General features: G+C 50.5%; 1 protein-coding gene across 4 annotated transcripts in view; it reads right to left on the reverse strand.

Moving 5' to 3' along the window:
- The window catches only part of TBRG4 (transforming growth factor beta regulator 4), a 25,870-nt gene extending 25,641 nt beyond the window's left edge, over positions 1 to 229 (reverse strand). Inside the window, exon 1 of one of the 4 annotated variants that reach the window (XR_003092111.1) lies at positions 173 to 229. Coding sequence is in view for 1 of the 4 variants with exons in the window: in XM_006037222.3 (XP_006037284.1) it covers positions 173 to 203 (31 nt within the window). In the remaining 3 variants the exon portion in view is untranslated. Of the gene's footprint in view, positions 1 to 118 lie in introns of all 4 variants that reach the window. The other 3 variants (XM_006037222.3, XM_006037223.3, XM_025193660.1) reach the window with 3 other exon arrangements.
- Positions 230 to 13,531: the final 13,302 nt, after the last annotated feature.

Consider the following 13,531-nt stretch of genomic DNA (forward strand, 5'->3'; position numbering starts at 1 on the left):
CAGCCCCAGCCCCTCACGCCCCCGGGTCCCCTCATAGCCCCCCGGGCTTCCTCCCTCCCCGCCGTGGTGCCCTCAGGCCCCCTCCCCGGACACGACGCGCCTCAGGCCCGGCTCCAACCTGACCTCGGCCCAGCCCGCGAGGGAAGGCGGCGCAGCGCTGATGACGTCATACCTGCGCGCCACTCTTCCGCCTTGCGCCTCATATGCCCACGACGGCGCTCCCACCCTGACTCGGCGCGGCGCCGGGAACGTCATCGTTCCGCGACGGCCGCGTGTCAGCCATCTTAGCTGAGGGCAGAACGGAAGCTGGTGAAGCCACTTCCGGGTGTGCCTGCCCTTGCCTTGGGGGGTCTTCCTAGTTGATGGGCATTTTTGACAGGTGGCTTTTTCAGCAGCTCCATCTGACCATCATTCCTTCGAGGCTTTTAATCCTTCCCTGGGGGAAAACTGTGGAGCCAGCAGCTTTCAGTTCTGTAGAGGAGCCTTTGCCAGACCCTCTTTGGTGTAGCAGGAGGCAGTGATGTCACGGGGATCTATGAAGCGCAGCGCTGTATAAGACGCTGTTTTTGATCCTTTGCAAAACCCTCTTTTTGCTGCTACATTTCTTGCCTCGTGTTCTTATCCCAATGCCATTTGGGGTAGGTTGCTACGCCTCACTGCAGTGCCCGGGGGAGGGTTGCTAGCCGCAGTATTTGTCGGTGCTGGGAGCGGAGCAGAACCAGACGCAGTGCTCCACCTGCGGCCTGACCAGTGTCGCATAGAGGGGGAGGATCACCTCCTTGGCCCTGCTCGAGATGCATCTGTGGATGCACGACAAGGTGCGGTTGGCCTTCCTGACCGCGTCCCCACACTGCCGGCCCTTGTTCATTTTGGCATCAATAATGACTCCCAGATCCTTTTCTGCCTCTGCGCTGACAAGAGGGGAGTTCCCCAGCCTGTAGGTGTGCTGCTGGCTCTTCCTCCCCAGGTGCAGCACCTTGCACTTGTCAGTGTTGAACCCCATCCTGTTCTCATCCGCCCACCCCTGGAACCTGTCCAGGTCCAATTGCAGCCTGTTCCTCCCTTGCGGCGTGCCCACTTCCCCCCACATCTTAGTGTCATCAGCCAATTTGAACAGGGTGCTTTTCACCCCCTCGTCCAAGTTGCCGATGAAGATGTTGAACAGTGCAGGCCGGAGGACCGAGCCCTGGGGGCCCCCACTGCCCACATCCCTCCAGGTCGAAAATGACCCGTCCACCACCGCTCTCTGGGTGCGGCCTCCAGCCAGTTAGCGACCCATCTCACTGTGTAGGTGTCGACGCCATAGTTACCTGTTTTTTTAACGAGGATGGGGTGAGAGACAGTGTCGAAGGCCTTCCTAAAGTGCAGAAAGACTACGTCCACCGCGACACCTGCATCTAAGGATTTTGTGCCCTGGTTGTAGAAGGCCACCAGGTTGGTCTGACAGCACCTGCCTCGAATGAACCCGTGCTGGTTGCCCCTAAGCATAACCTCCCCGGCCGGCCCCTCACGGACATGCGCCAGGATAACTCTCTCAAAAAGCTTACCCAGGATCGACGTAAGACTAATGGGCCTATAGTTTCCTGGGTCTTCCTTCCTCCCTTTTTTGAAAATGGGAACTACATTGGCCCTTTTCCCGTCCTCTGGCACCACAACAGAGCACCACAAGTGCTCTTAAAGCTGTGCCAGGGGTCCCGCAATGACCTCTGCTAATTCCCTCAAATAATGAATCTGTCATTTGACAGGTGGCATAGACAGATCTCTCAGCCAGCATCCTCATGGGTGCAGTGAGATATTCCCAGGACTCCTCTTCTATAGTAACTCATCCATCCTGTAAAAAAGGCCCACAAAATACTAGGCCCCTTATTATTAAATGACACAATATTAATCATGAGCTTAGCAACACTTTAGCTTTGTCCCCATTTAATTAGGATGACATCATTAAAGATGGATGGGTCCGATAAGCCATTTGATGAAGCATGCTGCTCTTATGCTACCACCTTTCTACCTGGGTGACTGGTTTTGTACTAGTTAGGCTGAACCTCTTGGTGCGCTGTTGATGGTGATGGTAGCGTAGCATCTACAGAGCCACCGTTCGTGGATTTTAGAAACACCTGCTTGGTTAGCGACGGCGCCTGTGCTAGACATGTGCCTTGCTAACAGCATTATTAGCAATCTTACATTATTATTATAGGAATATTATATGCTGATAGTATAATGCACTTTCACCGAAGGAGTTGTTCATGTAGGGACTGCTGTCAGGATGTGGATACTCCCATTGCCGTCCTTAGTGGATGGTGCTCAGTCAGTTGAAACAAACCTTAAAACGTCTAATGATATTGGTCATTTTTTCTTTGCAGTGGTGGCTGTGTTGTTTAACAGACGTGGGCACTAGTGGGACCTTATCTGGTGCAAACCGTTAAGTAAATCAACAGTTCAATTACCATGTGTCACTGAAGATCTGTCATTACGCCCTAACCTATTAGCTGCATTCATGTGTACAAAATCCTGTGAAGGAGGGCTAGCAAGAAGGGCTTTAAACTCATGCTGGTTCAGGATCAGGGCTTGTGATGAAGGTAACTGTGCGTTTTAGAAAGCATTGCGCTGGGGGACCTCCACACGGGACAAGCTCTGATCTGGTAAAGATGCTGATGCAAACTGAAATGGCTCTCAGATGCTCAAAGAGGCTACCCAATGGCTCTGAAATTGCCTCTGCCTACGATGCACCCTATCCGGCCCTGTCAACTTGAAAACATCTAGCTTCTCTAAGTAATCCCTACCCTGTTCTTCCACTGCTCTAGACTGTTTGTCTCCTTTCCTATTTGTGCTGCCCATTGTGTTCGTCATCTGGTAGCTGCCCCTCTTTGTGAAGACAAGTAAAAGAGGCGCTAAAATGCTTTAGCCTTCTCTGCAGCATCCATAACTAGATCGCCGTCTGCATTCATTAAGGGACCTATACTTTTTTGGTTTCCCTCTGACATTCTCGTAGTGTCCCTTTTTTCTTGCCTGTTCTATACCTTGCCAGGGGCTTCTCAAATCATACCTTGGCCTTTCTAAATTTTCCCCCACACACCCATATGCTGCTCTTACTCTCTCCCGTAGTACTAAGACCAAAGTTTCCATTTTCGGTAGGATTCCTTTTTAAGTTTCAACTCATCGAGGAGATCGCTGTCTAGCCAGGCCAGTCTCCTGTTGCACCCATTTTTCTGCTGCATTGGGATAGCTTGTTTCTCTGCCTTTAAAAGGGCCTCCTTAAAGTACAGCCAGCTCTCCTGGAGTCCTTTTCCCCTCAGACTTGTCTCCCAAGGGATCCTGCCCATAGTTCCTTGAGCTTGCTAAAGTTCACTTTTTTGGAAGTCCACTGTCTTTATTTGGCTGCTCTCCTTCCCTCCTCTCCTTTGGATCTTGAGGTCTGTCATTGCCGAATCACCGTCACCAAGTTATCTTCCACTTGTACACTCTCAATCACCTCCTCTCTGTGAGCAGTAAGTCAAGAAGAGCTTCTCCCCTAGTTGACCTGTCTACCATTTGAATCAAAAAGTTATCGCCAACTCAGCCTAAAAATTTGCTGGACTGTTTGTGGACCGCTGTGTTTCCCTCCCAGCAGATGACACAATAATTAAAGTGCCCCATGAGAACCAAGGCCTGGGAGTTGAAAGCTTTTATTACTTGTTTACAGAAGGCCTTGTCCACCTTCTCCTCCTAGTTTGGTGCCCCAGAGTAGATGCCCACCGTGACCTTCCCATGCTGTTCTCCCCTCTGACCTTTATTCAGAGGCTTCCAGTAGGCCTACCTTCCACTTTGTATTGCACCTCTGAACACGTGGACATCTTCTTTATGGGGCCACTTATCCGCCTTTCCCCCCTGCTTGTCCTTCCTAAATAAGCTATATCCATCCATGGCAGCAGTCCGGTCACATGAATTATCCCACCACAACTCCATAATCCTGGTTACATCATAACTCCACAGTTGTACTAGGAGCTCCAGTTCTTCCCATCTATTCTGTATTCTTCTCACATCAGTATATAAACATTGCAGGTATCTAACTGTCCTATTTTCTCCCTGAGAACATTGTTAAGGCTTTTGCTACTGCCTTCCCTTATTCATTTTTTTTTATCCAGGTCTCCTGGTTCTGGGCTTTTGTCTCTATCCTCCGGTGAACCTAGTTTAAAGCTCATGAAGGAGAAAGCTGCTTTACAGGAACAAAAGATGTGTTTAAAATACAGGCTATTACTGCAACGGCAACCTTTTTAGTTGGAGCTAGAAACTGTGCAGATATAATGAACAGGAAAGGGATGAGCTCCTAAATGAGGTGGATGATTTGCAAAGCCAGTTAGCCCCATTGTTGGAATACAAAGCTCCCTACGTGACAGCCACTTTTCTACATAAACCCTACTGTACCTCCAGGATTTGAGGCCAACGAAGCCCATCTGTGGGTGAATTTGCAGGCAGTCAATAAAGAAACAGTACATAAAAACATAAGAACTGCCATTTACTGGGACCATAGGTCCATCTTGCCCAGTCTCCTGTGTCACACCCTGGCAGAGAGCATATGGTGGAAGGGAGAGTGACCTGGGTCTGACCAGGGTTGTTTTCCACCGTTCCTCTCTCTCTTGCAGCCTCCAGCATTTAAGGTCTAGGAAGTTCTGATTCCAAGGCCGTGCCTCACACTCCCATGCTCAGTAGTGACCAATACCCCTTTCCTCCAAATACATGTCCAATCCCTTTTTGAATATGGCTAAATTGTCCATTTCCAACACATCTGCTGCCAACAAGTCCCACATTTGAATGACACGCTGGGCGAAAACGAACTTCCTTGTGGTAGTTTTAAGGTTATTACCTACTAAGTTCATTTTGTGACCCTTAGTTCTTAGAATCCTAGAAAATGAGGGTTGAAGGGACCTCTGGAGGTCACATCTAATCCGACCCCCTGCTCCAAGCAGGGCCAGCCCCAACTACGTCATCCCAGCCAAGGCTTTGTGTAGTCAGGTCTTAAACACCTCCAAGGATGGAGAGTCCACCACCTCTCTGGGTAACCTGTTCCAGTGCTTTACTAACCTCCTAGTGAGAAAGTTTTCCCTAATATCCAACCTCCCTTGCTGCAACTTGAGCCCATTGCTCCTTGTCCTGTCATCTGCCACCACCGGGAACAGCCCAGCTCCATCCTCTTCTGCACTATGCTGCAGGGAGGTGAAGGCTGCTATTAAATCCCCTCTCAGTCTTCTCTTTTCCAGACTAAATAAGCCCAGTTCCCTCACCTCTCATCAGTCATGTGCCTCAGCCTCTGAACCATTTTCATTGCCTTCCACTGGATTCTCTCCTATTTGTCCACATCCTTTCTGGAGTGGGGGTCACCCGCAGAGCCAGTCATCTCATCACAGAAGGCAATCAGGTTGGTCAGGCAGGACTTGCCCTTGGTGAACCCATGCTGACTGTTCCTCATCATCCTGAAGGATAGCACGGATTTGTTGCGGGTAGGTCTTGCCTGACCAATCTCATTTTCTTCTTCCACCAGGTGATATATCACCTGGACAAAGGGGAAGAGGTTGAATTTAAAAAAGCCTTTGACTTGGTGTCCCATGATGTCCTCTTGGAAAAATTGGGCAACTGCGGCCTCGACTACTCCACAGTCCAATGGCTGGGGAACTGGCCCTGAGGTCGAACCCAGAGAGCGGTAGTCGATGGAACCGAATCAACGTGGCACTCAGTGCATACTGGCATCCCCCAATGCTCTGTTCTCAGACCCATACTCTTTAATGTCTTCATAAATGATCTGGACACTGGTGTCAAAAGCAGACTGGCCAAGTTCGCTGACGACACCAAACTGTGGGGAAGAGTGTCCACACTTGAGGATGGGTTGGTGATCCAGGCCGACCTCAATAGGCTTGCAAGGTGAGCGGATGAAAACCTGATGGCATTCAATATAGAGAAATGCAAGGTGATCCACCTTGGGAATAAAAAGCCCACATTACACTTATAGGCTCAGCAATGCTACACTCACTAGCACCATGACCGAAAGAGACTTGGGGGTCATGATTGACCACAAGATGAACATGAGCCACCAATGTGATACTGCAGTCAGCAAAGTGAACAAAACTCTGGCTTGCATCTACCGATGCATCTTGAGCAAGACCCAGGATGTCATCTTCCCACTGTACTTGGCCTTGCTGAGGCCGCAGCTGGAGTACTGTGTCTAGTTCTGGGCTCCACTATTCAGGAAGGACGTGGAGAAGCTTGAGAGAGTCAAGAGGAGAGCCACGCACGTGATCAGAGGGCAGGAGAGCAGGCCTTATGATGAGAAGCTGCGAGCCATGGGACTCTTCAGCCTGGAGAAGTGCAGGCTCAGGGGTGACTTGGTGGCACCCTGCAAGTACATCAGGGGTGTGCATCAAGATCTGGGGGAACGCCTGTCCACCAGAGCACCCCAAGGGATGACAAGGTCGAACTGTCACAAACTCCTCCAAGCCCGTTTCAGGCTGGACATAAGGAAAAACTTCTTTACTGTCTGAGCCCCCAAGGCCTGGAACAGACTCCCCAGAGGTGGTGCAAGCACCTGCTCTGGGCACTTTTTTTTAAGACACATTTGGACGTTTATCTTGCTGGGATCCTTTGACCCCAGCTGGCTTCCTGCCCCTGCGGCAGGGGGCTGGTCCTGATGACCTTACGAGCTCCCTTCCAGCCCTGATGTCTATGAAATCTGTGAAATAATCACAGTGCTTAGGGATGGATTCCTTGAGGATCTGCTCCATTATTTTTCGAGGCAGTGAGGTGAGGCTGACTGGTCTGTAGTTCCCTGGATTCTCCTTGTTCCTTTTCTTAAAGATGGGCACTATATTTGTCCTTTTCCTATTGTCCGGGACCTCTCCTGATTGCCATGAGTTTTCAAAGATGGCCAGCGGCTCTGCAATCACATCAGCCAACTCCCTCAGCCCCCTCAGGTGCATCCCATCCAGCCCCATGGACTTGTACACGTCCAGCTTTTCTAAATAGTCCCTAACCTGTTCTTTCACCGCTGAGGGCTGCTCCCCTCCCCGCAGCCTGTGCTGCCCAGTGCAGTAGTCTGGGAGCTGTCCTTGCCTGTGAAGTCTGAAGTGAAAAAGGCATTGAGCACTTCAGCCTTTTCTGCATCCTCTGTCACCATGTTGCCGCCCCCATTTAGGAAGGGACCCACACTTTCCCTGACCCTCCTTTTGCTACCAATATAGAAACCCTTCTTGTTCCCCTTCGCATCCCTTGCTAGCTGCAACTCCAATTGCTCTTTGGCCTTCCTGACTTCATTCCTGCATGCCCGAGCAATGCTCTTATACTCCTCCTTAGTTGTCTGTCCATATTTCAGTAGCGTCCCCACCTGCGGGGTCCAGTTGTCTTTACTCCCCTGGGCAGTCATTGCTGCTCTTTCAAAGGCCTTCATAAAGCCTCTGGATCACCTTCACCGGTCATTTTTCAGACAAAAATACTAAGTTCCTTCCAAGAATGCTTTTTTGGCCCTGACCCCTCTAATCTGTGAGGCATGATCTGCTCAGGTCACTTTTGTTGAGCCAGCAGCACCTTCTTTGCGGATGAGCATGGGCACAGCCTTCTTCCAGGAACTGTGCTGCAAATCCCCTTGCACCTGTTGAAGAGGGACCTTGGCTCAAGGCAACCTGGGTGCCACCTCTTCAGTAGGCTGAGCCTGATGCCATTCTTGCCTGGTGGTGTGTCCATCATGCTTTCCTCTTTCCCAGGGGACTGTGCAGTATGACATGGGTCTCCCTCACTGCTGTGGGGCTGTTAGAGCAATACAGCTGCTGGGTTCAGGCGTTGCCAGCTGTTCTTCCTCTTTGGCCACTCTTCTCTCCAGTGGTGGACTCTGGACCATTGCTGCACAGGCGGCAGGGCTGGCTTTTGAGCTGTGGCTGCCTTAGTGTTTCTTGGGTTGAGCAGCAGTCGGCACTTCCTCGCTGAGTCTGTTCACAGAGGTTTCAACGCTCAGGAAGAATATGGACGGACTTTGTACTCACCACGTTTTTTGCCCTTTCTTGCACTGCAACTGCGTGACTGTTTGCAGGAGAGGGTTTTACAGATGCTTTAAAAGTCTTTCAAAGTCTGGGGCCTCTAAGCACATGCCCTCCCCTCCCTGGACAGGCCCTCCTCCTAGCCTCTTCCCTGTGCTGCTTCCCCTATGGCTGAGGGCTTTCCCGGGATCTGTCTTAGCACCCCTGCTTGGTGCTGGCCTACATGCCCTCTGACCTCTATACACTATTACATACATTAAACATGCACTATTGTTAACAAATTACACTATTACACTATAGCTTGCTTTTAATTACACTTTTAATTACACTATTACCAAATAACCCAGCTTCCCCACTCCACGGTGGACCTTCCTCACTCTTGCCACAGGGCCTCCTTTCCCGTTGCTGCTTGCTGCCTGGGCTGCAGCTGTCGGGCAAAAAAACCTCTCCTTCCCCATTGCCCAGGAGGATGAGGACAGTCTCTGAGCTCAGCCGTTCACAGGCAAGATGCAGAGGGGTTTTGCCATCTTCCAGGTGAAACCAGGCAGTACGGTTGATGTAGGGTTTCAAGTTGTGCAGCTTGTTGTCGAAATAGCTCCCTCCCTGAATTCAGCCACGCATTTCGAAAGGAGTACTTTGCAAACCTTTCTTCTACATAAATATTTAGCCTAAAAAGCCCAGTCATACTTTCAAAAAAAAAAAAAGACTTTTCATTTTATTAGAAAATCGCAAATAGAAAATCTTTTACAGAGCTCACCTACAACCTGCACATGCACACACACACACCCTTATTCCATATTCCACGCACACCCATTCACACCTGTTCACCCCGCTCCTTTGCCCATGGCCACGTCCCGTCCCCTCCTCCCTCCACACACTCAGCCAGTCTCGTTGGTGTAAGTGTTCGAGCTGGGCAGCTTGCTGGCAATTTTCAACAAGCTGGGCAGCTTCTGCTGAAGATTCATACACACACATGTGTGTGTGTGTGCCAAACCCCAGTATCTTCTTAAGCCTATGCTGCACCACTTGAATACCAACGGCATCCCAACTTCTCCAGATCAGAGTGTATGAACATCCCTGGGAATAGTTGGCAGTTTCTGAGAGCAGTTTGCAAAGGTTAACATTATTCTTGGGAGCAGTTGGCAGAGGGTGCAGCTTAACGTACCAGTTACCCTCACCGATGGTGCTCTGCTGTCCTCCCAAAAACCTTCTTCGTGCTTAGGAAAAATGGGTGCTAAAAATGCTCACTTCTCTCACTGCAGAAAGCAGGCTGTTAAATCAATAAGAAATTTTCTGTAAGAAACTTAATTGTCAATTCTTGGACTTATAAAACTGTAACTCAAAAATGGTTTGTCTATGAATGCAAACAGTCCTACATAAATTTGTATGTAAAAGAGAGAGAATTCTGTGTCATCTCTCATTTGGGGACGGGAAGGCCTGGGTGATGGAGATCCCCTGCCCTCCATCAATGCTGACCTCATGAAGGAGCACCTCGAGAGGCTGGACATCTTCAAGTCAGCCGGCCCTGATGGGTTACACCCCAGGGTACTCAAGGAGCTGGCGAGCATCATAGCCCAGCCCCTGGCACGGGTCTTCAAGAGCTCCTGGCGGTGAAGTGCCCGAAGACTGGAAGAAGGCCAATGTGGTGCCTATCTTCAAGAAAGGGAGGAAAGTGGATCCAGCAAACTACAGGCCAATCAGCCTGACCTCTATTCTGGGCAAGGTCTTGGAAAAAATGATCAAAGAGGCCATTCTTGATAAACTGATTGATGGCAACATCCTGAGGGACAGCCAGCACGGGTTTGGTGCGGGTAGGTCTTGCCTGACCAATCTCATCTCCTTCTGCGACCAGGTGACCTATCACCTGGACAAGGGAGAAGAGATTGACGTCATATATCTTGATTTTAAAAAGCTTTCGATCTGGTATACCATGATCCTCTTATAGAAAAACTGTCTAACCGCAGCCTCGGCCTCACTACGATCTGCTGGCTGGGGAATTGGCTCCGTGGTCGGACCCAGAGGGTGGTGGTTGATGGAAGTCAATTGTCCTGGTGCCCTGTGACAAGCGAGGTCCCCCGAGGCTCTGTCCTTGGACCTGTATTGTTCAACATCTTCATTAATGATGTGGACATTGGAGTCAGAAGCGGACTGGCCAAGTTCGATGACAACACCAAACTCTGGGGTAAAGCATCCACACCTGAAGACAGGAGGGTGATCCAGGCTGACCTTGACAGGCTCAGCAAATGGGCGGATGAGAACCTGATGGTGTTTAACACTAAAAAATGCCAGGTTCTCCACCTTGGGAGGAAAAACCTGCAGCATCCTGATAGGCTCAGCAGTGCTAGCACTATGGCCAAAAGGGACTTGGGGGTCATGATTGACCACAAGAGGAACATGAGCCACCAATGTGATACTGCTGCAAGTAAAGCAAGCAAAACCCTGGCAGATGCTTCTCAAGCAAATCCTGGGACATCATTCTCCCCTTGTACTCAGCCTTGGTGAGGCCGCAGCTGGAGTACTGTGTCCAGTTTTGGGCTCCACAATTCAAAAAGGATGTGGAAAAGCTTGAGAGAGTGCAGAGAAGAGCCACGCGCATGATCAGCAGTCAGGAAAACAGACCTTACGACGACAGGCTGAGAGCTATGGGACTCTTCAGCCTGGAAAAGCGCAGGCTCAGGGGTGATCTGGTGGCCACCTACAAGTTTATCAGGGGTGCTCACCAGGATCTGGAGGAACGTCTGTTCACCAGAGCGCCCCAAGGGATGACAAATTCGAATGGTTACAAACTCTGCCATGTCTGATTCAGGCTGGACATAAGGAAGAACTTCTTCACTGTCCGAGCGCCCAAGGTTTGGAATAGACTGCCACTGGAGGTGGTTCAAGCACCTACTTTGAACACCTTCAAGACACATTTGGGTGCTTATCTTGCTGGGATCCTATGATCCCTGCTGACTTCCTGCCTCTGGGGCAGGGGGCTGGACTCGATGATCCTCCGGGGTCCCTTCCAGCCCGAATGTCTATGAAATCTATGAATTTGTTTTGTGTCAAAAAAAGGAAGGATTTTTTGCAAAGTAGAGAGCCAGCGTGGGTGGGTGGGTTTGGGCAGTGGTTGTTCTGAGGATCATCAGGATTCCTTGGATCCCGGGGATCCTCTTGTCCAGGACAGCTGCCCCCAGAGCCGTTTGGGGGGGGGGTGATGGTCCTACTCCTAGCCCCCCTTCGATGAGCTATCAACCCCACCAAGGTGAAGAAAGAGAACTGCCCAGGCTCAGTGAAGTTTCCTCCTCCAGTCCTGGGCACATGGCCCTTGTCGATCATCTCAGGGAGGGGCGAGTTTTGAAACACACATGCATTGTGGGCGCTTCCTGCCCATCCCGTGTAAATGCTTGCAAATCTGCCTCGGTGGTCCACGATAGCTTGCAGAATCACCGAAGCAAAGCCCTTTCTGTTTATGAATGAACAGTTGTCCTGGGACCGGTTTAGGATGGGAATGTGTGTACTCTCAGGTGCTCCCATGCAGTTCGGGAAGCCCATTTTGTGGTATCCTTCCACCATCTCCCAGGGATCACTTAGGCGTATGAATTTGTTTGCTGCCAGCTCCTGCAGCGGGTGGCAAACCGTGCTGATGGCTGTCCCAGCAGTGCAGAGAGCCACGCCGAACTGACTCACCACGTGGCGCAGGCTTGTTGGAGCGGCCAGTTTCACGACGGTCGTGACAACACGCTTCTCTGGGCTGATGGGCTCCCGCATGACAGTCATCTGACACTGGGTGTGCGGGGTCAGCAAGCTAACGATGCGGAAGAACGTCTCTTTGCTCGTTCTGAATGTTTCCAGCCACTGGTCATCATCCCACGTTGACATGACTATTTTTTCCCACCAGTAACCGAGCTGCTTTCGGGAGCCCATATCTCACGAGGCTTGCCCTGAATGGATGGCCAGGAAGCAGCTATGATATCTTGCAACCATGCTTTCTGTTTGTTGCAACACGAGAGCAGCTTCCCCACGTCAATTAACAGCATCCTCTGTTCACCAGCCCCCTGCCCCCCACATTTCTGGGGTCCCAGGAACATTTCACTTGCAAAATTCCCTGCCAGTCCCCTGCTCGCAGTGCCTGGCCTGCTCTCACCATCCACCCTTTTGGGGCACCCCAAGCCACGTGCTAGGGTTTGTTCCCCGATGCCAACACCAAGGCCACATGCTGTGGTTCATGAGGCTGCACTTTGTTCCTGTCATTCCCAGGTCCTTCTTCCTGGTTCCCAGCTTCTTTTTCAAAGTGAATCTAGACCCAATCAAAGCTTCTTAATGAATTACACATTCTAAAGAGAGAGAATGTCATTAGCTGTGCATATTTACCAAATGATATGTAAATTAATATCCTGCATCCACCATGCCTGTGTACCACCAGGGACTTCCCTGGATATCTCTGACCAGAGTCTTGCACAGCCCAACGTGTGGCCTGATTGCCAGTCCTTCCATGCACACTGTAACAAGTATATGGGCTCAAATAAGGAATTACTTTTGGGCTGGGATTAGAGATGGAAATCCTTCTTAGCACCCCCCTCACCCACACCATGACTCTGTGCCACTGGGGGTCTCTCCCAGACATCTCTGGGTCTTGCCTGGCCCAAAGTGCTGTTTGTTCATGCCAGGCTGCCAACTCACAGCCCCCCATGCACACTATACTAAGTATATGGGCTCGAATAAGGAACTGGTTTTGGGGCTGGGATGACAGATGGAAACCTTTCCTGGGCCAGCCCACATGGTCAGGGGTGTCCAGGAGAGTCCCCAGTGCCAGAGGCATGGCATGGGATGGCCCTAGCTCTGGGGTGTAACGGACGCATACAACAGTGTATGGGGAGGGCTGAGATACACCCCAGAGCTGGGTGACACAGCCACATAAAAAATTTCGCCACAGCTCTCCTCACACACTGTTATACATGGCCGTTACACTCCAGAGCTGGGCACACCTGGGTCAGTCCTGGGTTGACACGGTTGTGTCCGGAGAGATGAGGAGATGTGATGCTCCAAAGCTTAATTCCTTCAAAAACCTGGTGCGTGAAAACACTGATGTGATGCTCCAAAAGAAACAAATTTAAATTTTATAAACCTATTTAATTTAATGAGGATTAAAACCCGTGGTGTGTACAGGTGCCCACTGAATTTTTCCACTCAAGCCACTGTGGCAGCCCTTTGTCTCAGGCCCCTTTTGTCATTGGAAGGTGTCCAGGCTAGTTGGGTTTGCAGCAGCTGGACTTTCTGGGGTCCTAGAGGTACTTCTAGGACTTTTGGGGCTTGGGGAGTTGTAGAGCTAGCCAAACTACTTGGTACTTAGCAACATATACAACTCAAGGGATTGTTGTGGGGTTCACCCCTGGGATTTAGCACTATAGCAGATCCTGGGATCTTTGGGTGACAGCCTGTTTGAAGGCCAAGAACTCCAGTTTGTGAAATCCCAGGCCTCTGTTCCTTTAACCATCTTAAAGGTCCTTCTTTGCTTCTGCTCCTGCTTTTACTTCATCTTTTCTTGAACATGGGTG

This window comes from Alligator sinensis, unplaced genomic scaffold (genome assembly GCF_000455745.1).
Source record: "Alligator sinensis unplaced genomic scaffold, ASM45574v1 scaffold1675_1, whole genome shotgun sequence".
NCBI lineage: Eukaryota > Metazoa > Chordata > Crocodylia > Alligatoridae > Alligator > Alligator sinensis.